General features: G+C 35.4%; 1 protein-coding gene across 1 annotated transcript; it reads left to right on the forward strand.

The window, feature by feature from the left end:
* The first annotated feature begins 3,290 nt into the window (after window positions 1-3,290).
* On the forward strand, window positions 3,291-3,731 carry LOC131860385 (uncharacterized). The gene has a single exon (XM_059214791.1). It carries the CDS (start codon window positions 3,291-3,293, stop codon window positions 3,729-3,731), a length of 441 nt encoding a protein of 146 aa, XP_059070774.1.
* The last annotated feature ends 24,150 nt before the right edge of the window (window positions 3,732-27,881 follow it).

Raw genomic sequence — 27,881 nt, forward strand, 5'->3', positions numbered from 1 at the left:
AGTAATATGTTGACCGTAAAAATTAGTGCTTCCACCATTCCCAACTTTCAAATTGAGTACTTAGGGTTGCGTCAGTGTAAGATTACAGGAAATTTCCCTGCATTTATTTAAAATCAATATTTCATTGAGCACTTAGATTTGTTGAACAACTCTCTTAGTGGTTCTATTCCGAATTGGCTTTGGGAACTCACACGTCTTTGATTTCTTTCATTGGCTAGAAATAATTTTAGTGGCTCTATTTTAAATTTCAAATGTAAAATGGAGAATTTAGAAATTTTAGGCTTGTCAAATAATAAGCTGAGTGGTAGCATTCCCCAGTGTCTTAAGAATTATTCAAAATTATCTATCTTAAATCTAGAGAATAATAACTTAGAAGGGATTATACCAAATCTATTTGAGAGACTGAATTCTCTTGAGATATTAAAATTAGGAGATAATGCACTTAGAGGGCATATTACATTGTCACTTGAAAAATGTATCTCTCTAAAAATCCTTGATTTGAGAAATAATAATTTACAAGGGAACATTGAAAATTAGATGAAGACTTGTAGAGTATCCAAATTTTAATACTCAGAAATAATAAGTTTAATGGTAAAATCCCATTGCAATTAACAAAACTACAAAATCTTCAAATTTTGGATATGTCAAACAATAAATTTTTAGGGGTTATTCCAAATGACCTTATGAAGTTGCCTGTAATGGAAAATGAATAAGAAAACACAAAAATATTTGAATAAGAACTTTCTACAGACTCCACATTCTATATAGTTGCAATAACAATTAAGAATAAAGGACAAGATTTGGAGAATAAGATGATTTTGAGATTAGTGAAATGTCTTGACCTCTCCAATAATAGTCTATCAGGTATCATTCCTTGGAATATTGGATCCCTCAAGGTTTGATTATTCTCAATGTTTCAGGAAATTATTTTAATGACAAGATTCCTATATCTATTGGAGAGATGACAATGTTGCAATCACTTGATCTTTCACAAAATAATCTATCTCGGGCTATTCCTACTGAGCTGCAACTTCTTACATCCTTAAGTTACTTTGATGTATCCTATAATAACTTGTTACGGATGATACCACAAGGAGCACAAATGGTGATATTTGGTTCTAGATACTTTTCCAACAATTTAGGCTTATGTGGATTTCAAGTCAATAGATCATGCTCAAGGGGCCATCCTGATTTTCCAAAGGCACATGAGACTAACAAAGATCTAGATGATGACATATGGTGGACCATGGGAATGGCTACAAGATATGTAATCAGCTTTTCAATTGTAATGGGAATGTTGTGGCTCAATAAAACATGGAGTGTCACATTGTCAAAATTTATGGATGCCATTATTATTTCTATATTTCAAACATTGAGAGAGATGTTGTAATCTACAAGGTGTTATCATATATGTTCTACTTTTGATCATAAAAGATAGTTTTTGACATGTATTGTCATATTTTCAAGTTGTGACATGTAAAATATGTGGGATGATACTTATTATGGAATGTATGATAAATTTTTTTGATCCATATTGTGTGTTAAATTTTATAAATTTTAGCTATGTATTATTCAAGTACTTGTGTTTTGTAACTTGAGGTTTACCAATAAATTTGCATGTGGAGTTGAATTGGGGATTTATGTTGATCATATATTCTTTCTTTTGGTGTCATTGTCTAGTGGTGATACTAGATTTGAAACAATGTTAGTAGAGAGTTATTTTTGATACTTTGTATGTAACAATACCTTCTTGTTTTGTTTTTCTAATTTCTTTTGCATATTAATGTCAAAAGTTTCTAAGAGTAAGAATTGATAAAACTTGATACATCTATGTTAATAAATAAGATTGACAAATAAATATAAAAAATGATGCACTATATATAACTTATATTGAATATAAAAATAATGATACATTTATAATAAAACACAATCATTTACCATATGAAACCTTTTTAATTCAAATCGACAAAAATAACACTTATTTACTCTACTAACTCAATTGGTCACATTAAAATTACTCTTTTCTTTCTTGAGTTTAGACATAATTTATATGTACACATTTGATATGAAAAAACACTAAATGATATTACAAAACAATAGGTATAAGTAACATCATCAAACAACTCATGGTATCCCAAGGAGATCCAACATGATTTGTCTCATTTCATTCTTGATACATAGCCTTGGGACATGCCAAATATGGTAAGGTCTAGATCATGCAAAGTATACAACACATATCCATCAAATCTCCCACTTTTTCTGTTAAAAGATTGCAAGACACATAAACTATATAAATGAAGAAAATAAAATTGTCTCTATTTATATATATATTGTGCCAAAAAATTACATGATTTATAAAGCCTCTGAGAGAATTAAAAGATTCCTAAAATCTACATTTAGTTAAATATCCTAGTTATCAAATCAAAGCCAATAATTATCAACCTAAAGATAACACTATCAACTCTCTAAAAACTTATTAAATGTATGGTCATTAACTATAACACTTCCCCCAACAAGATTCATTGTACTTAACAACTTCTCTTCTTCCATGGAGTAGAGCGGGGAGGAGAAGGGGAGCGATCACGCCGAAAATTCTTTTTTTTTGGGCGGGAGTACTGGTTCAGCAACATGACAACATGCAATAGGAGATTCAAGGAGCCCTTTAGAAGGGGAGAGCTTAGATGGTAAGGATCCCGATGCTCTTTTGGACTCGGGGGACCTAGGAGGAGGTCTTAGATCACGAGAGGAGCATATAGTAGCAGACAAGGGGGAACAGTCAATTTCAAAACTTAAATTTAGGAGGTGGAAAACCTAAAGTAGCTCCAAGATAGCAAGTGGCAAGCGGTTCAGAGGACACAGTGGAAGGAAAAGAATCTTATGGGAAGGATCTTGAGAATCCGCCGCATTTAGGGGATCTAAAGGGAGGACCTAGATTGACTAGACACATTTGTAAATGGTCCTCCGTGTTTGGGGTCAAACCTAAAGGTAAGTCATCCTTGCCCCCAGTTAAAAATAATTTGAATGTGTCTTAGGGAAAGTTTTCTATCTTTGTTCTTGACCAAATTATAGATCAGAATATTGCTCGAATGGAAAATACCTTGATTGGCAAATTTTTTGGGACGAGACCAAACATTGAAGTTGTTCATGGGTTTGTTAAGAGGAAATGGATCTTGAAAGGTCAGGTTGATGTTGTATCTATGAACAAGGGATGCCTTTACTTTTTTTTCTCTTGTGAGGAGGATCACAAAAATATCTTTTGGAATGGTACTTGGGCGATAGGCAAATATTTAATGTATATTCAGAAATGGTACCCTAATGTGGGAAGAGAGGATAAGTTTGTGGTCCAAGTTCCAGTTTGGATAAAGTTACCTACGCTCCCAATGGAATATTGGGAGGAAGATGTGTTTGCAGGAATAGCCAATGCTTTCGGGGAGCTTATCGTCATTGATCCAGTTATGACATCTAGAAGAAGACTTATTTATGCTAGAATCTGTATAGGAGTGGGACCCAAAATGGATATGCCAGAGGAAATAGAGATAGAATCAAAACTTAGCAAATGGTTACAGAATATTGTGTATGAAACAATCCCTTTTGCATGCTTTCACTGTAAGAAAGTAGGGCACTGGGCTAAAAAATGCCCAAGTAATGCGGTCAAATCTCAATCCCAAACTAAAGTATGGAAAAAGGTGGATAGCTCTTTGAAAGCATCGCCCTCTGATGAACTAGATTAGGAGAAACAGTCCCAGGTTGGAAGGATAGAGGAAGTGTTAGTCAGAGAGTTGGGAAATGAAATGAAGAAGGGAGATAATGAAAATATCTCTCATAAGGAAAAGGAGCAAAGAGGCAAGGATTCAGATGATAGAGAAAGAGAGTCACAAGTCAGTACCCAAAATAAGGAAAAGGATAAGATAGAACAAAATTCAGATAAGAATGAGAAAAGAAATAACGGTCAGATGAATAAGGGAGATAATCAATCCAAAGATAACAAAGAGAAGGGAGACAATTTTAATTTAGTACCAAATTCATCTGAGTCAGAAAATGGAGCAGGCTAGGTCCAAGATGCACAACCTGATAACATCCTTGAACAAGGGCTATCAAAGATTTCATTAGCCTCTGCAGCTCAAGTAAAGTTGACTTTTTTGGAGGAAAATGAAACAAGATGGGGAGATGAGGAAGAAATCAAAAAGGCATTGGGAAAGAGTGAGTCAAAGTAGGAATAAGAAGAAGTAATGGAGGATAAAAGAAAGAATAAGAACAAAAAAAAGAATAATAACAACAATAACAATAATACATCAACCAGAAATAACAGAAGTAGACTTGGGGATGTGGGAGCTCAGCATACTTCTCCAGGAAGATATTTAAATGCAAAGAAGAGGACCAAGGAAACAAGCAAGAACATAGCAGATGGGACTCAAAGAACCATCTTTGAGGTAGGCATTTCTAAATACCCATGAAGATCATCTCTTGGAATATTCGAGGATTGAATAATCCTCACAAACATGATTTAATTAAAAGTATGATTAGAGACAAAAACCCGGATATTTTTTTGATTCAAGAAACCAAAATGTCAAAGGAAAAGGTTGAAGGATTGAAAATGTTTAGTAATGGAGGAGTTAGTGGTGGTAGTTCGGAAGGAGCCTCGGGAGGTATTGTTACTTTCTGGAATAAAAACACTGTAGAAGGAGAAGTGTTGATTCAAAACAACAATCTAGCTTGTATTAGATTTAAGCATTTGAAAGAGAGCACCTCATGGGTCTTAACTAATGTGTATGCTCCTAACACTAAGACTGGTAGAAGTGATTTTTGGAAAAGATTATCCTTGTTAAGAAGTAGGTTTGCTCAAGATGGGTGGATGATTATGAGGGACTTCAATACCCCTCTGAAGGAAAACAAGAAAAAGGGAGGGAGCCATACCAATCTGGTTAGTAGATTGGATTTAATGGACTTCATCAATAATAATGCTCTCCATGACCTGGATTTGCAAGGAGTTAAATACACTAAGACTAATAGAAGGAGCGGTGAGGACTTAATTCAAGTCAAACTTGATAGAGCTCTTATTTCTTTGGATTGGTTTAATTTTTTACTTTTGTTCTTTATCTGCTCACATAAAGGCAAGATCGGATCATTATCCTATATCCTTCACGGATGATGCCAAGAAGAGAAGAAGACACTTCCCTTATAGATTTGAGAGAATGTGGGCTAAACACCTAGATATGGAAAACAAAATAAAGGAATGGTGGTAGGTCAGAATTGAAGGTAATGCTATATATAAAGTGGTCAAAAATTTGAAGTTTGTGAAAGAAAACGTTAAAAGGTGGAATAAGGAATGCTTCGGGAACATATTTTCTTTGAAAGCCACTATTATTTCAGATCTAAAAGATATTTAGGATGAGATTCAAAATAATGGATATATTAATACTTCAAGAGATGTTGAAGATGAAATTCTTATGAGATATAATGATATAATAGCAAAAGAAGAAAATTTTTGGAAACAAAGGTCAAGAAATGTTTGGTTGAAAGAAGGGGACATAAATATTAAATACTTTCATATGTCCACTTTAAAACATAAGGCCATCAATAGGATGTCAAAGATTAAAGTTAATGGTAGAATTATTGAAGAGGAAGAATCAATGAGAAAGGCTGCCTTGGAGTTTTTCTCCAACCTCCTTGCTAAGGATCATAATTTGGATCTGCAATCTTAAAAGAACCTTATGTATTGTATCCCATCTATCCTCAAGGTAGATCAAAACTCTTATCTGACTGCTATCCCTTCCAATGATGAGATTCTAAAAGCTGTCAACTCCTTTGAAGGTAACAAGGCTCCGGGCTCGAATGGTTTTCCCATGTTCTTTTTTCAAATTTACTGGCATATTGTTGGAGATGATGTTTCCAGAGCTATGAAAGAGTTTTTTGGTGCTAGAAGAATTTTGAAAGAGATAAATGGCACTTTTATTGCTCTTATTCCCAAAAGATGGGAGCTGATTCCATGGATCTATTTAGACCTATAAGCCTTTGCAACTCTCTGTACAAGATCATCTCTAAGGTTCCGACTTCTAGAATCCTGAAGCTGCTTCCTTCTATCATTTCTCCTCAGCAAAGTGGTTTTGTCCCTGGAAGACAAATCTTGGATTCGATAATTTTGGTCCACGAAAAATATTCATTCTTTGTCTAGTGCTAAAAAAGAAGGCTTTCTTTTTAAGCTTGACTTATCCAAAACCTATGATAGAGTGGACTGGGATTTTATGATGAAAGTTCTTTCAGCTTTTGGTTTTTGTTCTAGAAGTATCAGTCTTATTATGCAATTAGTCTCTTCTGCTTATTTTTCTATTTTAATTAATGGGTCTCCATCCCCTTTTTTCAAGTCCTCAAGGAGACTCAGACATGGAGGTCCTTTATCTCTGGTTATTTTTATTATCATGGCGGAATGTCTAGGGAGATGAATTGGAAAGCTGGTTGAGAAGGGAGAGTTTTGTGGGTTGAAACCATCTTCAGGGGATCAAGTCTGCTCCCATCAGCAGTTTGTGGATGATTTTATAATTATGGGGAAGGCTTCAGTGCAAGATTCTAGGAGTTTAAAGAAAGCATTGGATAGTTATGGGTCTGCTACTGGGCAACTTATTAATTGGTCCAAAAGTTTTGTTTACTTCATCAATACTCTAGAAAGAAGAAAGATAAAAATAAGCAACATTTTGGGGTGTCAATTGGGGAGTCTTCCCACTTCCTATTTGGGCCTCCCTTTATGATAAGATCCTCCTGATACTTTCTAGGGAGCTTTGGTGGACAAATTCCATAAGAAATTAGCAAGTTGGATAGGCTCTCTTCTTAGCCAAGCTGGTAAGGTTCAGCGTCTAAAATCAAATCTTCAAAGTATTCCTCTTTATGCCATCAACCTTTTCAGAATTCCTACCAAGTTTGTGGAGGCTATTGAAAAAATTCAAAGAACTTTTCTATGGACAGGGGTCGAGGAGAAGAAGAGAATGAATTTGATTGCATGGGATAATATTTGTAAACCAATAAGAAAGGGAGGTCTGGGTCTAAGAAGAATAAGAGACATGAATGAGTTTCTTATGGCCAAGCAGATTTGGAGAGGGTATAATAACCAGGGAGAATGGAAACTGATATGGGACAACAAGTATAAAAGACAATATCCTACTCTTCTAACCTTCCTCAAAGTAGAAGAAATCCCAATTGGATCCAATATCTGGAAAAATGTTTCAAGGACAAGAGATCTAATTGCCAAAGGTGTGAAATGGAAGATGGGGAAAGGAAACCTTATCAAATTCTGGGAAGACTCCTGGTTGCTTGAGTCCCCATTGAGTGAAAGTCTCGATTGGAGTAGATTTCATAATCAATGCAAGGAAAAATATGGCTCTATGGTGGGTGACTACTGGAAAGATGGATAGTGGAATCATTTATCCCAAGTTGATCCATCCCTAGGGAGTCTAAACAAAATAATGAACTCCATGGTGGTGGTGGAAGATGAAGATCAATTAATCTAAAAACTCACAGCAAATGGTAAATTTACTGTGGCCTCTCTTTATTATCAATAGTTTTCTAAAGTGGATAGTCCTTGTTGGGCTAAGGCTTGGGTGAAAGGCCTAATTCCTAAAATTAATATTTTCTTCTGGACAACCCTTCAAGATAAAATTCTAACTATTGATAACCTTAGAAAAAGAGGTATTTGTATGCCTAGTGTTTGTTTTCTTTGTATGTAGAATGAGGAGACCATTAATCACCTACTCTTTCATTGTCCCTTCTCTGCTGATATTTGGGTAAGATGTCTGGACCACTTCAATATCAGTTGGAGTTTCCTAGAATCAGTTCAAGAGGTTTTTAATTCTTGGCAACACCCATCAAGGAATAAGTCTACAATTATGTTATGAAAATTGGCCTTACCCCATATATGCTAGGGAATATGGAAAGAGAGAAATGAAAGAGTGTTCAGAGAGAAGGTGTCTAAGGCTCAAATTATGTTTGAGAAAATAAAAAGAAACATATTGGAAAATATGAATAACATAGGTGTTATTGCTAACCCTCAAGACAAGGATGATCAAATTATCTTCAAGAATTGGAGATTAAAGGGATGAGATTAATTTCAGGCTAATCCTAGAGAGGGTGTGAAATGGGAATGTCCTCCCAATGGTTGGATGAAAATCAAATTTGATGGTGCTTCTAAGGGTAACCCTAGTAATGCGAGATGTGGTGTGGTCCTAAGGGATGAATGGGGAAAATGCAAAATCATTAGATGCATACCTATAGGAAATCAAACTAATCATGTTGTTGAGGCTATGGCAGCTTATCATGGGATGGTCCTAGCAAAGGAAGCCAAATGAACCAAAGTCTAGTGTGAAGGAGACTCTTTGAATATAATAAACTGTTTGAATAAGGAGTTCCTGTAATCTTGGTCAATAAACAATGCAATTAAAGTAGTGAAGAAAATAAGTGACACATTTGATATATGTGTTTTCACACACGTGTATAGGGAAGCTAATTCGTGTGCTGATTGGGCCGCCAACCTAGCCTGCCGAATGGAGGAAATCATTACTATTAATGGTGAGAGTGAACTTGCATGTGAAGTGAAATCCTTGTTTGATCTACACTGTATCCAGATGAGGCAACGTGGCATCATCAACAATAATTTCTAAATGCTTCTTCCAGTTATTTCGATGAAGGCTTACAATGGCGGTGAAGAGAAATTATTTAAGTGTCTTATCATAATAACTTGGCATGGATTTAGGGCTATTTTTTAGGGAAACAATACAAACCAGAGAAGAAGAATCAAAGCCGAGAGTAGGAAAATTAGTGATTGCAAAGGAAAAATGGGAGGGAACTTAAAAAGGTTTGAACCTACCTCTTGTTTGGAATGGAAGAAGAACAGAGAGGTTTGGGATATTCTACAGGAGGGGGGTTTAAGTGTGTTTATGGAGAGGCTTAGTGGGAAAGATCCAACAGTCACTAAGCACTTTATCAAGAATTGGAAGAATGGCAAAGTTTTGGTGGGGACCCAAGTGATGACTGTGGATGAGGAGATTATTGCAGAAGCTACGGGGATGGTGACAGAGGGCATGAAATTATATAGAGATCCTAGTATCTCTGATAAGGCATCGGACAAATTTCCTATCACGAATGGTGAGAAGAAGAAAATGGTGAAGGTTGACAACTCCTATCACTCCCCAAAATGTATATGCAGGCCATGGAGGTTCATTTTGTTTTCTACAATTACCTATATGATGTTGGATGGTAGATTTATGAGAGCTTACAGACACCATTTTGTGTTACTCAACTATTTCCACCATGGTGAGAAGGTAAGATTGTGATATTATCTTTCATGTTCCATAGACCATACAATCAAAGAGATACAGAAAGACCCCAAGGGTGACCATGCTCTTCATTAGGGTCTAATGGCTCCTGTGTATAAATTTTTGAAAGGGAAATGCATTGATAAACCAACTAGAGGTAAAAATACAAAGGGATGAGGAAACAAAGAGTGAGGTTAGTGGTTTTAACTTTGACTCAGAAACTGAAGGCGAGTCGGAGGAGCTAAGCAAAAAGGGGAGGACCAAGGGAAAGAGGATAGTGGTGGATTCTAATATCTTGGAGTGTTAGGATGAGTCCTTCAAAGGTAAATTCATCAAAAGCAAGAAAGGTAAAGGTACCAGAAAGAAAACCCAGAGGAAGAAGAACACCAGTAGGGGAGGTAACAAAAATATTAATCAAATTTTGATTGATTCTAATGAGGAGGCAGAGGAGGATAAAAATGATAATGGGCAGGGTAAGGAGGGGGATGATATCCCTGTTGTGGGAAGCAATGAGGATTTGAATACTCAAGGTCTGTAGAAAGAGGACCAAGAGGACAAAAGGGGTAAAACTAGTGATTGTGTTGGAGATAATGAGAGTATTAAGGGTTTCTGTGATACCATCAGCATAATGGTGAAAGACATTGGTAGCCTGAAGAAGGATATGAATGTTGTCAAAAGAGCCATGATAGGTGAAAAACCTCTATCTGATAATGTCAAAGAATTGGTAGTGGCAATTAATAATGTTGAAGCCATTGAAAACATGGTGAGTAAAATTATTGAAACTGAAAAGAAGGTTAAGCAGATGGAAAGAAATAAAGATGTGAAAGGGATGGAAATTGCTATGAATAATCTGGACAACAAAGTTGACAAGATGGAACCTATAGTTTAGAAGATAGCTAAAAAAAACTTCCAAATTCTCAAAGCCTCGATGGACAATATGAACATTTTGATTAACAAATTTGATAACATCAGAGACAAAGAGGGTGACAAGGATTAGTTGGATAAAAAAGGTCATGAGAAGAGGACGAGAGCCAATACCAGGAATAAGGGTGACATCAAGGGTCGAGAGTTGGATGATTTAAAGGCCTCTGTGAACAACATGAAGCAGATGGTGGTCCACGCTGAGGATATTATGAAAAATATCTAGCTGTCTCGATCTCGGTCTCTATCTTAGTCTTTGTGTTGTCCTTTTGCTTTCCTTTCGCTATCTTTTTATGGTTTTTTATCTTTTGTGTGTTGAGATCCCTTTTTGTTTGAATGGGATCATTTTTTGTTGTTGGAGTGATCAGACATGGTTCTATCAAGCTCTAATGCTCTCCTGATTTGTAAAAGGTTCGAGTTCCTTTCAAAAACCTATTTTTACTTAATTAAAACTATAACACTCCCCTTGCTGAAGAAATTATACTTTTCTAGTACTATAGCAACCACCCCTCTGTTGCTACTATCTTTTATCTTTAATTTCAATTTGCAACAAATCCCATCTTAATCAACCAAACATCTTTGTTCTAGCTTAGAAGTGTCAACATCATAATTTGTTCAATCACCATGGTGGTGACAACTTTATGCCATCATTGATGCTTACACTTGAAGGTGTTAAGCTCCTAATTTTAGGGTCATCCCTAGAACTAGAACTTTTACTCGAGGGTTCATTCTTGATGACCCTGCATACATATTCCTTCAAAAAATTGGAGGCTTTAAACCATTACTATTTATTAAACATAGTCCAATCATATTATTGTTAGGCCCAATATAGAAAGCTAATGTACTAAGAGGGGAGGGGTGAATCAGTACTCCAAAACTTTTCTTTTGTAATAACCTTACTGTTATGCATAAACAAAATAGTGCAATAACAGAAAATAAAACTATAATCAATAGATAACATTCATACATGATTCACTCCATAACACATATATTTTGGTCACACAGAAACTCTTGGTTAGAGAGAAAAACTGTGGTGGGGAGGGCACCCACAACTTCACTACTACAATAATAAAGAATGCTCAGTTAGAGCTACATTTAGCTATTTCTGATAGTTTACCCTGTTAGGAGTATTAAGATCAGTTAGATCTACCTTACTAAAGGATTTGTACAACATTATATAAGTGTAGCACCTGGTTAAAGGATTTACAATTTATAGACTTGGTTAGAGTCTTTACCCTGTTAAAGGTTTCTCTTATAGCTTCAAAATATTACAATATAATCATTACAAATATCTGCAACTTTACATCTAAAATGCTAAAGCAGATTCTATGTGCTCTGAATAAGATTACCTAGCTTGTAGCATACCTTGGTAACCCATAATGAAACTCGGTAAACCCTTCTGTTTACTCTGTTCTTTGACTATTCATTGATAACCTTCTCGGTGACCTCTTTGTGTCTCTATAACAGTCTTCCTTCATGCATACACACTGCTATCTCATTGCATCTCTTATCACATCATTTCATGTCATATATCTAACCCTAGAATCATGTTGTATATATAGATCTCTTATAGCGGTGATCTGATTCATTGCTTTGATCTTAAAAAATGATTCTTTGATTAAACAAAATATCTCATAGGTTAGATTGATCTTGTAATCATACACAATCTCCTAGTGCAATTTCCAATGCAAAAACGGTTAGATGCACCTCGATCTTAAAACACATTTTCATGTGCATGTCCAGGTTCAATGTATCTGGTAAAAAGTTTTACTTGGTGGATATCAACTCGATGAGTTAATTATACCACTCGATAGCCATGAACCTTTACTCGGTAAACAGCTCGGTGAATACTATGTTCTGTGACTGCTTTCTTCAGTAACTGACTAGACTGTTCATACTGACTTCTCTTTGTGTACCGACTACATGATTCAATAATACTAACCAACTAGAATATAGTATGACTTTGGATATGAACCTAATGGTAATTTGATAAGTAGTAACAATCTCCCCTTTTGACATTAGTTGAGATGTTTGACAAAAACTACTTACAAAGTCATAACTAAAAAATATATACTTGACAAAATGACTATACTTGACAAAATGTACAATAGTCAATAGTATATGCAGATATATTCCCCTTATCATTATCCTGTACATAACTCTAAATTTTGCATGTTCGGTTCAGTTTTGTACTATACTTGTGTGCTCTGAATGCTCTGTATATTCTGTTCGGTAGACTCCCCTTGTATACAATACTCAAAATTGTGTTATCAAAACTGTACTAATCTCCAAGTGTAGAATTACTCCCCCTTTGTTGGGCTTCCTCTCCTGTGTAGTAACATAATATTACTCCCCCTTTTTGACAAACATTAAAAACTTAATTTGCATCCGGAGGCGGTAACTGATCAAAAATAGTCTTATACTTGGTCCAGGCATCAGTGAGGGCGACTGAGAGTGAGTCCTTGAGACTTTCCATTAATGAGTTTTGTGCTTGAATATCAGATAAGAGTGATATCAAGCCATCAAGAGTGCTTTCCTCTTGGGTATTTGATAAGCTTGTAGCTCAGTTAAGCTACTCTTGGACTGATGAGAGATGAGGAAGGAATAATGTTTGAAGGGTCATTATATCCATCCTAATTTTATGCTCTTCATTCCTCAATTCTAACTATTGAGCCATGAGCTGTTGTAGCTTTTTGTAAAAAGTCTGAACGGAATTAGGCTCAGTGGTCAACTTGGAGGAGAGATCGGTGATCTCTTTCTCTATTGCATCAGTTTTATTTTTGATGTCTTTAATAAATAAAGAAAATGTTCACAATTTCTGGAATAAATAAAGAATGTGCTTGAGTTGAGGGGTCAACTCAGCAATGAATTTGACAAGTTTTACCTTGCCAACAGCAATTGATTTTTGGACTTCTTCTATCATTTTTGATGTGAGCTCTTTATCCTTGAGCTTGCTTAGGTATTCGGATGCATCAACTCCAGATGTTTCAATCTGATTAAGAAGTTCATCCAACTGAATATGGATGGCTGCATCGGTTGACACTGTTATTGATGGTAGCATTTCTGTGAGCAGTGTCCTAACCTTTTGAAGTACCTTGTTCTTTTTTTGTGTTACCAGTTGTTTCTCTTGTTCAGCCTTTGCTTTGCATAGTTCACCAAATTCAGTGAGTGCTTTCCCTTTTAATTTGGAGATGTCGACATTGGGCAACACGATCGGTTTTGATAAGTCAAATTTAAAACTATGCTTTCTCACCTTTTTCTCTTTTCCTTTTGTCTGGGGCACTAAGACAAGTGCTTGTGAGGCTTTCTGACCCTCGGTAGGTTGCTCGGTAGATGCAACACTTTGCACTATTCCTATAGCAGTTGCAGTGTCTTTGGATGGCTCAGTGCTAGGGGTCTCTGCTATAATATTTGCTATGCTTGTCTGTCCCTGAGATGATTAATCTTTTCTTGTGTCTGCTGTAGCTTCAAACTTGTTACCTATATCTTCTGCAGCTTCAGACTTGTTCGGTGTCCTTGAGGGCTTCGATTGGTACTGTTGGCTTCACCGGCGGATAAGGATGAACTTGTTCTAAGACTGATTCACTATACACAAGTTTTGCATAAGTGGTGCCTTCAATCATTTCTTGCTCCAATGCGGCTTCATCCATTACATCTTCATCAATTTGTATTGTGTCAACCGGGTCTGGACCTTGCTGGGTGACATCTGGATCTTGCTCGGTGACATCAACAATTTCAATTTGAGATTGTTCACTGAAATGCTTTTATTTGAAGATCTCCTGCCACTTGGCCTTAGTCTCATTCTCCACATCAATATATAGCCCATTCATCAATTTTAAGGCTCTCTATTTCACAAGAAATTTTGAATTGTATGTGGACAAATGCTCCTTGATTTCAGCTATGGACATGTCAGGAAATAAATGGACAAGACTTCTTTCTCTTATTTGTCTCTCTAAGTCCATTGCATATTTCCATCTATTATCAATATGTGAGTAGAGTTCACTTGGAAGTGACTTTACTAGTTCCAATGGTGTTAATGGAAACTTCAGAAGTGTACATATGACAGCTTCTTCAATCTATCATTTCTCATCATTGTTCCTAGACTCATACTTAACATATCTGAATCCTGCAAATCCACTGTATTCCTTAAGATTGGCACAAAAGTTTTCAACACTGTGAATGTTTGCCTTTTTTCTCTTCACAATCTGAAATTTGTTAGCATCATCAGACTCTATATCACTCAACTCTTTTGCCAAAATGAGTCTCCGAGTAGATTTCTTGTAAGTCTTTGTTACCTTAGGAGCGGTAACAGTCTTTAGTTTCTTGCTTGATGATGTAGCTGATGCTCTGGTGTTGGGTCTCTTTGTTGGTGGAGTCGGTAGGGCCTTTGTAATGTCTTGTTTCTTTCTTTTTAGAACTTTTCCCTTTGGAAACGTTGTGCTCAATATTATTTCAGCCTCCTATGCTTTTGATTCTTCCTCGGTAATGGCAAGATTGCCTTTGACAGGTGTAGATGAGGATTCTTCTCTGAATTTCTCAGATAAAGCTTTTATCATCTTTATTGCTTTCCTTGTAGCCTTAGGAACTACAATGCTCATTTTTACTTTCTCCTTTACCTCTTCATAGGTTCCATACCTTAGTTCAGTTGCATGCCTTAGCAATGATAGGTAGGTATCAATTTGTTGCTGTGTGATGTCATAATCAATTTCATAACCCATTGGTTGTAACAACTGAATCCTTGGTTCAACAAAATTTACATAGCAGTAATCAATGTCGACTTCAAAACAAATATTGTTCTTGTATTTTTCAACCAGCTATGGTGGGATCCTGTACCTATTGTGCATTTTCTCTTGGAATTTGCTAAAGTAATCATCCATGACATCATTAAAATTATCTCCTAACTTCTTGATGTAATCATTGATTTGATGGGTGATAGGTCGGTGTAGCTCCCATACTACTTTACCGACTGAGGGAAACAACTTTTCAAAATAGAAAAACATACAGACAAGTAGTAAACCAAACTTGAGTGTGTTTGCTGAGTTGTTCTTCTTCAGCTTTCTTATTGTGTTCAGGTTCTCAGATAAGTTCTTTAGTAGTACTTCACACAAGTCTACTTTCATTCCCTTCTTTACTATTTTGTAGGCCAGGTCTACTGCAACACATGGTACACTGTTTTCCCTTGCAGATTGGAAGAAACAGTAACCAATGACTTTGATTGCAAATTTTAGTTCAGCATCAGTGACATTATTCAATTTCAGTCCTCGGTAATTAGATTCTACTCTGGTTAGACTGATTAGCTCCTTTTGTGATATCATTTTCTGTGCATGAGCATGATCGTAGATGGGATATCTAGTGATCAGGTGAATGACTTCCTTCGTGATCTTGAATGGTTGCTCTTGTAGCCACATGAAATTGTCATGTACTCTACTCAATACAAACTTAACCCATTGGGGTTTGAACACACGTGGATAGACTAGAGCTTCAGTTAATCCCTTGATTCTGATATATTCAAATTTATTATCTAGTTTGCCATTAGTGCACAGTTCATCATATGTGTTACTAATCTCTACATGACTGAGTTCCTTAACATGGCACTTGGTAAAGAATCTGACATCTTCTACCAATAAGACTCGATCCGGGATGAGTGAAAATGCAGTTTTATCATCCGGTTCTGAGGTGACTTTAGGAGTTAGGGAATACTTCAGAGATGGCTTCTCCACATTTTGGACAACTACAGGGTCTTGGATCTTGGGCACCATGGTAGATCTCATGTAAAAATTCAACAGGTTATCCTTAGGGTTTACAAGTAGCTTACTCTTCACACTTGGTAGACACTAGCAATTCGACTAGATCAGAAACCAGCTAAATAGTGTGAATAGATTGATGTAAATACCTTGAAAATTTGCTCTGAATGAAATTTGGTCACTTTGATTCGCTCTACTCTGCTTCTCAAAAACTTGGGAGAATGAAAATGACTGCGAAAATACTTTTAAGTACTCAAAAATACCTTATTGGGCTCCATGCAAGTTAGGTCATGGTATTAAATGCACTCGGTTCACCTTTTACCGATTTACTTCATTTTCTATTTTCACCGAGTATTCAACTTTGCTTTGTTAACCGACTTGATAGGTTTCCTGTATAGTATACTAACTGACTAATTGCATCTTAACTATGTAGATTTTGAATTCTTGTTCATAATAAAATAGGAACTATTATGATTTAACTTTGTAAAGAATGCAGTCCCTTCATACCTTTTCTTGGCTAATTTGAACTAGGTGCACCTAACTCGGTAGGTAAGGTGCTTTCTTCATCAGACATAATTTCTTTCTTTTTCCAAATCATCTTGAATTTTTCTTTTATCTCCTCAGTGTCTCTTCTCGGTTGATCTCTACAATCACCAGCTAAATGTCCAGCTTTGTGACAATGAAAACATGCCATACCGAGATTTCTCCATGATCTCTAGTTGTTCATTCCAAACCTTATAAAATAGTTGGCACTTATATGTCCATATCTTCCACAACATTCACACCATATCCTCGTATTGTAATCCCATGGTACTGCTGCATATTGTCAATGAGAATCTGTGTGAATTCGGTAACCTCCAATGTTTGCTCGGTGTGGATACTTCATGTAGTTCTTTTGCTTAAACCAGCATCTCTCGGAACTATGTCCATATCTATTGCAGTTTTTACAAAACCCTTTGAATTTTGCCTTCTCATGGTTGTTAACAAACTTTGTCCTACATTGATTAGATATGTGACCATATTTATTGCAATTATAGCAATATCTATTGGACTTAGAGATATTTGGTTGCTTACCTTTTCTGATCTGGCAAATGTTGGCAGTATGACCTTGATTTCCACAATAGTAGCAAATAGGCTTCTTCCTTTTGATTTTATTTCTTTTTTCAGCTTGTTTTGATGATTCTCCTTTCTCGGTAGTATTATTTCCTTTCTCGGTAGAGACTTTTCCTTTGTAACTGAGTCCTCCGTCTTTGTAGAGTCTTCTTGTATTTAGTTGCTCATCCAACATCTTTGATGCTTCATAACTCTTCTCCAATGATTCTTTGGGTTTCTTTTCTTTTTCAAGTTCACTAGTCAACCTTGATACTTCAAGTTTCAATGATTGATTTTCATCATTCTTCAGAATTGCTTCATGATGAGCATAACCTAGTTGATCTGTCATATTTTGTTGAATACCAGTTAACCTCATGATTTCATCATCCTTATCAGATACTAGAGCTTCAAGTTGTTGTTTCTCTCTTTGTAGATCTCTTGCTTTATCCTCAGCTCTCCTTAATGCATCTAGATTTTCAGTCATTTGTGTACTGAAATATTCATGTTCTCTTTTCATTGCTTTTAGTTGATCAACCAATGCTTTGTTCTTTTCTTTCAACATTCCAATCATTTCTTTAGTTTCTTCAGATATACTGTTCTCATATGATGTCTCGATTTATTCCACTAGCTCTTAAGAATCCTGCAAGTCATCAGATAATCTTCTCCTTACTTTTAGAGATTTTTCCATTTGCCTCTGTATGTCTGCAATCACTTGATTTGCATTATCCAACTCTTCTTGAAGATGCACAATCCTTCGAGATTGTTTGTAGCCTTCCATTGCTAAGATCTTTCTCTTCGGGTGGTTAAACCCTTTTCCAAGATTCAAGCTCTGATACCAATTGTTAGGCCTAATATAGAAAGCTAATATATTGAGAGGGGAGGGGTGAATCAGTACTCCAAAACTTTTCTTTTGTAATAACCTTACTGTTATGCATAAATAAAATAGTGCAGTAACAGAAAATAAAACTATAATCAACAGATAACATTCATACATGATTCACTCCATAACACATATATTTTGGTCATGCATAAAATCTTGGTTAGAGAGAAAAACTGTGGTGGGATTGGCACCCACAACATCACTACTACAATAATAAAGAATGCTCGGTTAGAGCAACATTTAGCTATTTCTGATAGCTTACCCTTTTAGGAGTATTAAGATCAGTTAGATCTACCTTACTAAAGGATTTGTACAACACTATATAAGTGTAGCACCTGGTTAAAGGATTTACAATTTATAGACTTAATTAGAGTCTTTTACCCTGTTAAAGGTTTCTCTTACAACTTCAAAATATTACAATATAATCATTACAAATATCTACAACTTTACATCTAAAATGCTAAAGCAGATTCTATGTGCTCTGAATAACATTACCTAGCTTGTAGCATACCTCGGTAACCCATAATGAAACTTGGTAAACCCTTCTGTTTACTCTGGTCTTCGATGGTTCACTGATAACCTTCTTGGCAACCTCTTTGTGTCTCTGTAACAGTCTTCCTTCATGCATACACACTGCTATCTCATTGCATCTCTTATCACATCATTTCATGTCATATATCTAACCCTAGAATCATGTTGTATATATAGATCTCTTACAGCGGTGATCTGATTCATTGCTTCGATCTTACAAAAATATTCTTCGATTAAACAAAATATCTCATAGGTTAGATTGATCTTGTAATCATACACAATATCCTAGTGCAATTTCCAATGCGAAAATGGTTAGATGTGCCCCGATCTTGTAACACATTTTCATGTGCATGTCCAAGTTCAATGTATCTGGTAAAACATTTTACTTGGTGGATATCAACTCGGTGAGTTAATTATACCACTCAGTAGCCATGAACCTTTACTTGGTAAACAGCTCAGTGAATACTGGGTTCTGTGACTGCTTTCTTCAATAACCGACTAGACTGTTCGTACTGACTTCTCTGTGTGTACCGACTGCATGATTCAGTAATACTAACCAACTAGAATATAGTATGACTTTGGATATGAAACTAATGGCAATTTGATAAGTAGTAACAATTATAGTGATAATGATTGTCATCAAGTAGTGTACAAACATACACAATTACACGAGGCTCATATCCTTTCATAATCCCCAAATTTGATGAAGAGTGACAAATGAATGTGATCACAATTTCATTGGGCTCTTCTATTCATAAAATATGATGTAATATAGGTGCACAATGTGTGAACAAGTGGATCCAAGTCATCTGTTAGTCACTTCAGTTGAGAGACATCCTTCTCATGGCATCTATTAACCTTTACTAAAAATATATATGAGCACAACCACTCCACTTAAATAGCCATCCTCACCTTCTTCAAATTTGAGACTATCTCTACATTATACTATTGGGTCTCCTCTAATCATATTTGTAGAGCTTCATATTCTCATATGTTAGGGCCACTATTTATAACTACCCTATTGTTTCCCTTGGATCCTCCTTGGTATTCTTCTCATCCTCCTTGGTGTTCTTCTTCTTACATGTCAACACAATGGAAGGTTGTGAGGAGAAAACAATTCTTATGTGGAATCCCTAGAAGAAAAAAACCAAGAAGATCAAGCTACTTGGATATACTATCCAAATCCATCCTTAAAACATGAAAAATAAACTTTATGTTGGCAAGGAGTGGGTGGCCACCCCCACATTGGGCATGTGCTCACCTTGCTATTACCATATGCAATTCAATGAAGTGAAATTTCACAAAACTATTCCAACTACTTTATTTGGAGCACTTGGACCTACTCTTTAATAACTTCAACTATCTTTCCACACCTCAACAAATTGGGGAGTTGAGGAAATTGAAGTATTTGAGGTTGTATGGATGTGAATGTAGTGGAAAAATTATGAGATAATTTATTAAACTATAGAAATTAAAACACGTGGACCTATGTTATAATAATCTCCATGGCGTTATTCCAAGAGAAATTACTAAACTGAAGAAATTGGATTACTTGGACCTACATTATAATAATCTGTATGTTATTCCAAGAGAATTGACTAAACTGTAGCAATTGGAGTACTTGAACCTGGGCCATAATGATCTCCTTCATGTTATTCTAAGGGAGATTAGTAACATGTCTAGCTTGAAATACCTTGACCTCTCCTAGAGTTATAATTTGGAAAGAAACAAGTTGGAGGAGTGGATAACACATTTGAGAGGGTTGGAGGAACTTAGACTTGTCTATGTGAGTTTTAGTATGTGTAGCATCATATATTGTATCCACATACAATTTTGTGCTCGCCTAGAACTCGCCTTAGTGCTTTGACTTATGATGCCTGATGCCTCTTATAATTCTACTCACACCACTTGAAATCCTAGATTTTCAACTTCTTCCCTACCTTTCCTCCAATCCTAAGCCCTGATTGACTGGAGCAGAGCATTTGGCACCCTGGTCCTATTGAACACAAATGGACACTGAGAAGGGGGGGGGAGGTGAATCAATGTATTTTAAAACTTTAATTTCAATGTGTAGATTTTAGAAATGTAATGCAAACATAGACACACACACAAAAGAACATCACATAACACTAGATCTATGAGGAAAACCCAATGTGGGAAAGACCTTGGTGAGAATAATTGTTGGAGTCTACTACTCCAATCTAGCCTCACAAGAAATCACTGATTACAATATGTTTTAGAGCACCAACCCAAGGAGCACCAACTCAAGGAGCACCAACCCCTAGTTTTATGAGCTACAACTCAAAGGAGTACCTACCCCTACTCTGAACACCTACTCAGAGATTACAATGAATATATATTTAAATACAAATTAGGCACCTTGCTACAATTTCAATACCTTACTGGTTACTCCTTTGTCTGTCTTCTCTCTTTTTTCTGCACTTTGATCTACTCTACTCTCCTTCTGCTACACTTTCTTCCTCTACTCAACTTCTTGTTGCCTCTACTAGTCTTTTTCTTCTGCACTCTCCTTGATGATCTTTTCTACTCTCCATCTCTAATTATGCAACCACTCACAGCTCACAATATTTGTGCACTTTGATTACCCTTACTTCTCCAGCTACAACTTCACCATTCTTAATCACTACTTTTCTTGGTGGTAACACCAATATCTGATAAGAAACAACTACTAGACATCAATACCCTCTCTACAATACTTCACATCTATCTTGTCATGCCCAACTTTTGGGCACGAATGGAATAATTTTTTTTTTTTTTTAAAATACTTTACTAATTAATGACTTAATTAAAATAACGCAACTTAGTTTGGTCTTACTACATTTGTGTCAATCAGGTAATTAAATTCAATTTAGTAATAAAGATAACTAAGTTATCTATGAGCTAAAATTTCTCCCAAAAAGGTAATCACTAAGCTTCAATACTAAATAATTAAAACCTCAAGCAAAATGAATAATCTCAAATTTGCAGGACCCAAAATTTATCTTATCGTTCTTAACTACCTAGGATCTAAATTTAATTTTGTCCTAGTTCTCTTTTAAGATTAACAACCTTACTAAATAATACCCCCATAAATTTAAAATGCTTCTTAATTAAAATTTAAATGGGCCACTTGACCCCACCAATATTGCTATGTGATATTATTATTATTTCTCCTTTCTTTTTGATACAAATGGGCATGCTCTACCCACGAGTTTATAATTTTTTTTTTTCCCTTATAATGCTCCTACATTTAATTTCTAATTTAAAAGAACATTAGGTAATGTTATCAACTACCAATTTGAGTTATCAAACATCTACAACAAATTTAAAATTACTTATATATATATTTATATACATACATATTGGTATGTATATATATATATATATATATATATATATATATATATAAATATATATATATAAAAATATATATAAATATACATATATATTTCTTTTACGAGAATATTCCTTATGTTACCATTAACTAATTGCTTGTTTAGCCATCCAAAGCAAGTATAATTCTCTTATAAATGTTTATATATACCTATACACATAATTATATATATATATATATATATATATATATATATATATATAATTATTCTTTATTTTACCATTAACTAATTTGTTTCTCCAAAAGAATGAAAGAACTTGAACCCCTTTTTTTTTATTATATTTCCCCCCCCACCACACACACACTCTTATTTTAAACCTAATGTGGGTGTTTGCCCTAACCCGAACTAGGGTTAGGGCGATTAAGATAACATCTTTTTTTTTTGTTGTGAGTGTGTGCGAGTGAGGAATGGGCGGCGGCCACGGGAGACGGCGTGCAAGGCCGAACTCGTAGCTGATCTTTTTTGTTTGTTTTAATGAGCACGGACGAAGAAATGGCAGGGACCGAGCGAGGAGGGGGAAATGCGGAGCAGCGGAGGAAGGGTTTACAGTTACACCGCGGCGCGGGGGAGCAAGGAGGAGACGGAGCGGGGGTTTGAGAGTGGCGGCGAACGTAGTGGGCGGGGGTTCCCCCTAGCGCCGCTCACTGTGGGTAACCACAGTGGCGGCCGGGCGCCTCCCGCGCCACCGCGGCCACTATGATTTCCATAGTGGTTTGGCTCCAAACTCACTTGCCTGCGGACTTAGAAATCACGCGATAATCATTTTCTTGTTTCTTTTTTTTTAAAAATAAATGTAAACACATTTATATATATATATATATATATATATATATATATATATATATATATATATATATATATATATACACACACACACACACACACACATATATATATATACACACACAAGGAAAGATGGATATAGTGAAAATGTTTAAAATACTAGCAAATTCTCATTAAATAATATATATATATATACATGTATAAATATGTATATATATATATATTTATATATATATATATATATGTATATATATGTTTATAAATGACATGTTTAACAAGTCTATCAGATCTCTCTTTCTTTTATTTAGTATTATTAGAGCTGTAAATATTCATTTTTTTTTTTTATAGAACAGATTATCAAAATGACATTTGAGGAGCTAAAAATATTTATATATATCTCCTTTGCTACCATTTACCCTTTTTTTTTATATAATCCCACATAGGCTTTCCTTTTGAGTTTAATATTATTTGTAAATCATCAAAATGCATTTAAAGGGGATTTCCAAATCTATATTCTTTTTTTTGTAACAAAATGATAATATTAAATGCTAAATGTTCCTTTTTTTTTGCAAAGAATAGACTATTTTAATAAATTTCATTTCTGCAATAAACAGGAAAATAAAAGACTGTTTTTACTTAAATTTACAGCAGCCTATTCAACTTAAAGAAACAGGGATAACAACTAAATTTTAATTTCAGTTTACACAAAAGTGCATATATTTTCCCCCTTCTTTTTTTTTTAATGTTCAACATGCAGATTTTAAATGCAAACTAACACTTATCCTTTCTTTTTTTTTTTTGCAAAACTACCAAAGTAGGTAATACAATGAGCTTTTCATTAGCAGATGTGAATACAAAATAATCATGAATACAAATGGGTTGAAATCCCAACAAAGTTTTTCTATACATAGCAACTTGAATATAATACATCACTTTCTTATCTTGAAAGTAAATACTACAAATGCTCACATTTCTTCTTCTATACAAACTACAACATTGAATCTATCCATTTCTCTTTTTTTTAAACACTATTCTGCAACACAAAACAGCAACATAGTTCTTAAATCCTTCTTTTCCCATCCCATGCAACCTGCAATAAAACACATCTTTGACCATGGAGAGCTCACCTCCTAGCCTAGGCTTACTAGAAGCCACCCCCGAGCTTGGAGAACCAAGCACTAGACGGGTTACAAACAAGCAAAGTCTACAACAAACATAGGAAGACACTCAACACACAAGTTACGCATCCCAAGCTACACTTTCACCACATTCATGGTGACTCTTCCATGGGTGGAAGTGGACCAAGTACCAATGGGGAGATTTGCAAGCCACATACAACACAAGCCACCTCATGGCAATACAAATGCAACAAAATACTTCCACAATCCTTATGCCCCCCAAAAAGGCTCAAGGCCATATTTACTCCCCTTATGACCCCCAAATGCATACACAAGGCTATGCAACAAGGGTCACAAAGGACACCCTTGAGATCACTCTCCATAAGGAGAGCCTCTCACCCAAGGCTGTCATACTCCTTCCACCCCAAGATCTTCCTACCCTCCCAAGAGTAGGAGATCTTGGACACTCCCAAAACAACAAGAACACAAAACATAACACATAGAAATGAAACTACACATCCTTTACTTCAACAAAAAACTTCATGAAACATTTTCTTTACAAGCAACTCTTTTCTTCTACAAAACAACATAAACTAACACATACAACATAACAAGAGGAGATAAGAAGAAACCAACCTTATCCTGCCAATAGGTATGCTAAAATTAGTTGGGGATGAGCTGCCCAATTCCACACAAACTTTTCTCCAAATTCCTCCAAAAATTCTATTCTCCTACTAATTTTTCAAATCAAAGCATAATCTCCAAAAATGGAGAGTGGGTGATTACTCACTAAGTCTCCAATTCTTGCCTAAGAAGGCCTCTCACACACTTCCCAACCCCTTGGGTGAGGTGAGAGTTCCCATTGGTTGCCCTTCCCAAACTCTTACACATTACCAAAATTGGAAAGGGAAAAGGTGGAAGAAGATGGGGAAGAGAGTTTGACATCAAAAGAGAAGGTTGTCTATCCTAGGAGGAACCTTCTAAGTTGAATTTTCGTTCATCTTGGAAATATCACTTTTTGAAGTGACTACATAGTCACATGGGAGAAGCCACATGTTTCAAAATACCCCTAACCCATAGGTATACCCTTTGGACCTTTGGAAAAGCCTTAAAACTGACCCTAGGAGTCCATTAAACCCTTTAGAAACCCAACTGAAGTTTACCTACGGGTCAAACTTGAGTTGACCACTCCCAAGACTCCCTACCCAAGGCAAATTTGGGACCACACTCATGTTTTTGAATGGCTTTGGTAGAAACAAAACTCCCTCCAAGAGACAAGTCACAAATTAATGACACTAATCAGCACATGTGTCAAGTGACACAATAAAAATACAATATAAAAATCACACATGGAATTTGTCTCTTGTAGGATTACACTTATACATATAAATTAATTTTTAACACTCAAGCATCATACACTTCATAAATAAAATACATTACAAATGGGGTGTTGTCTCTCCAAATAGACAACTCCCGGCTTAACAAACGTACATTGGTCTAGGCTTGGTTCTCCATATAAACTCCATGGTCACATGGATAATTTTCCTGCGCATCTCAATTAACACATTAGTAATTCCAAATAATCACATTTATACATAATCAAATACATGGATTCCATTACACATCAAACACTCATACATTTGGCAACAATAATTCAATATCTCATTCGTTCAAATTCAATTTCACATAAGCAATTAACATAATTTTACAAAATTGAACCACTCATAAATAAGCATCATTTTCTTATCATCAAAATGAAATCCTACAAATTTCCAATAATGACATTCACCATCATAATGTAATTCTATTCTAGTAACATATCTAAAGTTTCATAATCATCATGCATGAAATAAAGCATCAACATATGTCAGTGTGATCCAAATCATGGAATCATATAAGTTCTAAGTCCATAAAGCATAAAATAAAGCATCCATAATAGTCTCAATATGCAAATAACTGAAAATGTCAAACTGAGTCGGGGTAGGGCCTCACATATCTCTATCTCTTTAGTAACAACTACCTTTGTCCTATTATTATGAGGATTTGGTAACTACTAAGAGGAGGGGGGTGAATCAATAGTTGAACAATTTTGCAATACTTCAAAAATAGTACCAGTAGCTACTCAAACAATCTCCTTAAGAAGATTTACCAAACCATTCATTCTAGTGTTCATCATTATGCAAACAATGTAAAGATATCAAATGCACACATCAACAAATCAGCCACCATATGAAAACATAGATTTTTCACATGGAAACCCAAATGGGAAAAACCACACTGGAAATTAGCACCCATAAAATATTTGCACTATTTCAGAATGCGCCTGGTTAAAGGCCTAGCCCGGTTAAGAGCTTAAAATATGCTCAGTTAAGAGCAGACTCTGTTAGCAGTCACCTTGTTACAAGATTTCAAACTCAAGTTAATGAGCCACCCGATAAAGGGATTTACAATATAAGACCTATTAGGATCTACCCGGTTAATGGATTTCAAACTACTATAATTGTTAGGGAACAATAGGGCAAATGATCTAATCACAAAACTTCCTTGCTTTCTAGTATATATTATTTTCATCTCAACTCTGCTACACACATGCAAACACTTCAATCTGGTTTGACAACGCATTCTCTCAAATCATCGACACAAAATCCGTTCTCCAACTATCCCTAAATACACTTTTCAGTTAGGTCGGCTACATAACCCTAACTACATTCAAAATACATTAAATTTACATTTACAGATAATTAAAGATCATTACAGATTATTATAGATCATTACAAAAAATTTCTAGACAATTTCCACTGTTGAATGATCACTGCACATCGATTTGATAAGCAATCAAACTCTTGTCACATTCTACTAAGGACTTCTTTGTTTCCCAAGAAATCTAATCATTGTACACACTCAAACACCATCTTATCATTACACACAGTTTCTGACACATCATCACTAAGTTATGAACATGATAAGATCCACCACCAAAACATAAATCATTACGGGTTAAAAATCTATTACTAGTATACATTCTTTTTCACCGAGTTCACAACAGTCAATCACAACTCACTCAATACACTAAATCTATTGATGCGGTTGCAATCACAAACTCATGCCAATGTCATAAACATATCTTCCAAACTACAACATCTAACTCCTCTCCAATCATCAGTACTGGTGTCTTTATCATCATTTTGTTCTTGTTTGCCTTGTTATCAACCGATTCCACTACTGGTTAGGCTATACTGATAGGTCTAGATGACTTAGATGACTAAACAAACATGGTTTCCATTAATGACAACATAAATAAAGTCATCAAACAACTTATAATTATATCATCATCATCTAGCCAACAATCTCCATCAACTTTACAGGTTATGCCAACAATAACTTTATCAGTCATATTCTCATCTCATCATCATCTCCATATTGCAATAATCCCTCCTTCATTATATTCATCAGTTATGCCAACAATCTCCCCCTTTGGCATTGATGGCAACACCAAAATAGCAATATCAAAAGCTTATCATGCAAAATTTGAACACTAACTGTTATGACTATTGTACTGTTCTTCTTCTATTATGTTCTTGACTATTCTTCTCCTCCTTTACTTTTCTTCTCCCCCTTTGACAAAAATACCAAAGGTGCAAAGTGTCAAATTCATCTTCTATTGTTATGGTTTTCTTCATCTCTATTGCTCTTGATTTCTTCATCTCTACTGCTCCCCCTATGGAGTACCCCATTTCTCATCAATCCATAATGAAATGTCTTCAGTTAGTCCACTAGATTAATGCTACAACAACATCTCAGTTGAACTTCAATAGGGGTATAACCCCTAACTTGACTCTGAGATATTCAAAGGTTGCTTTAGGTAATGGCTTATTGAAGATATCAGCCAACTACTCCTTACTTGGCACATGATCCATCCTGACATTCTTTTCCTGCACTCTTTCTCTCAGAAAATAATACTTCAATTCAATGTGCTTTGTTCTAGCATACAATACCGGGTTCTTTGAAATACTTATTGCACTTGTGCTATCATAATATATAACCACCAGTTCTATCATATTCTCCTTAAATCCTTCTAATACATGTCTCATCCATATTGTTTGAGTACACTTCATAGA

The sequence above is a fragment of the Cryptomeria japonica genome, chromosome 11 (assembly GCF_030272615.1).
Source record: "Cryptomeria japonica chromosome 11, Sugi_1.0, whole genome shotgun sequence".
In the NCBI taxonomy this organism is placed as follows: domain Eukaryota; kingdom Viridiplantae; phylum Streptophyta; class Pinopsida; order Cupressales; family Cupressaceae; genus Cryptomeria; species Cryptomeria japonica.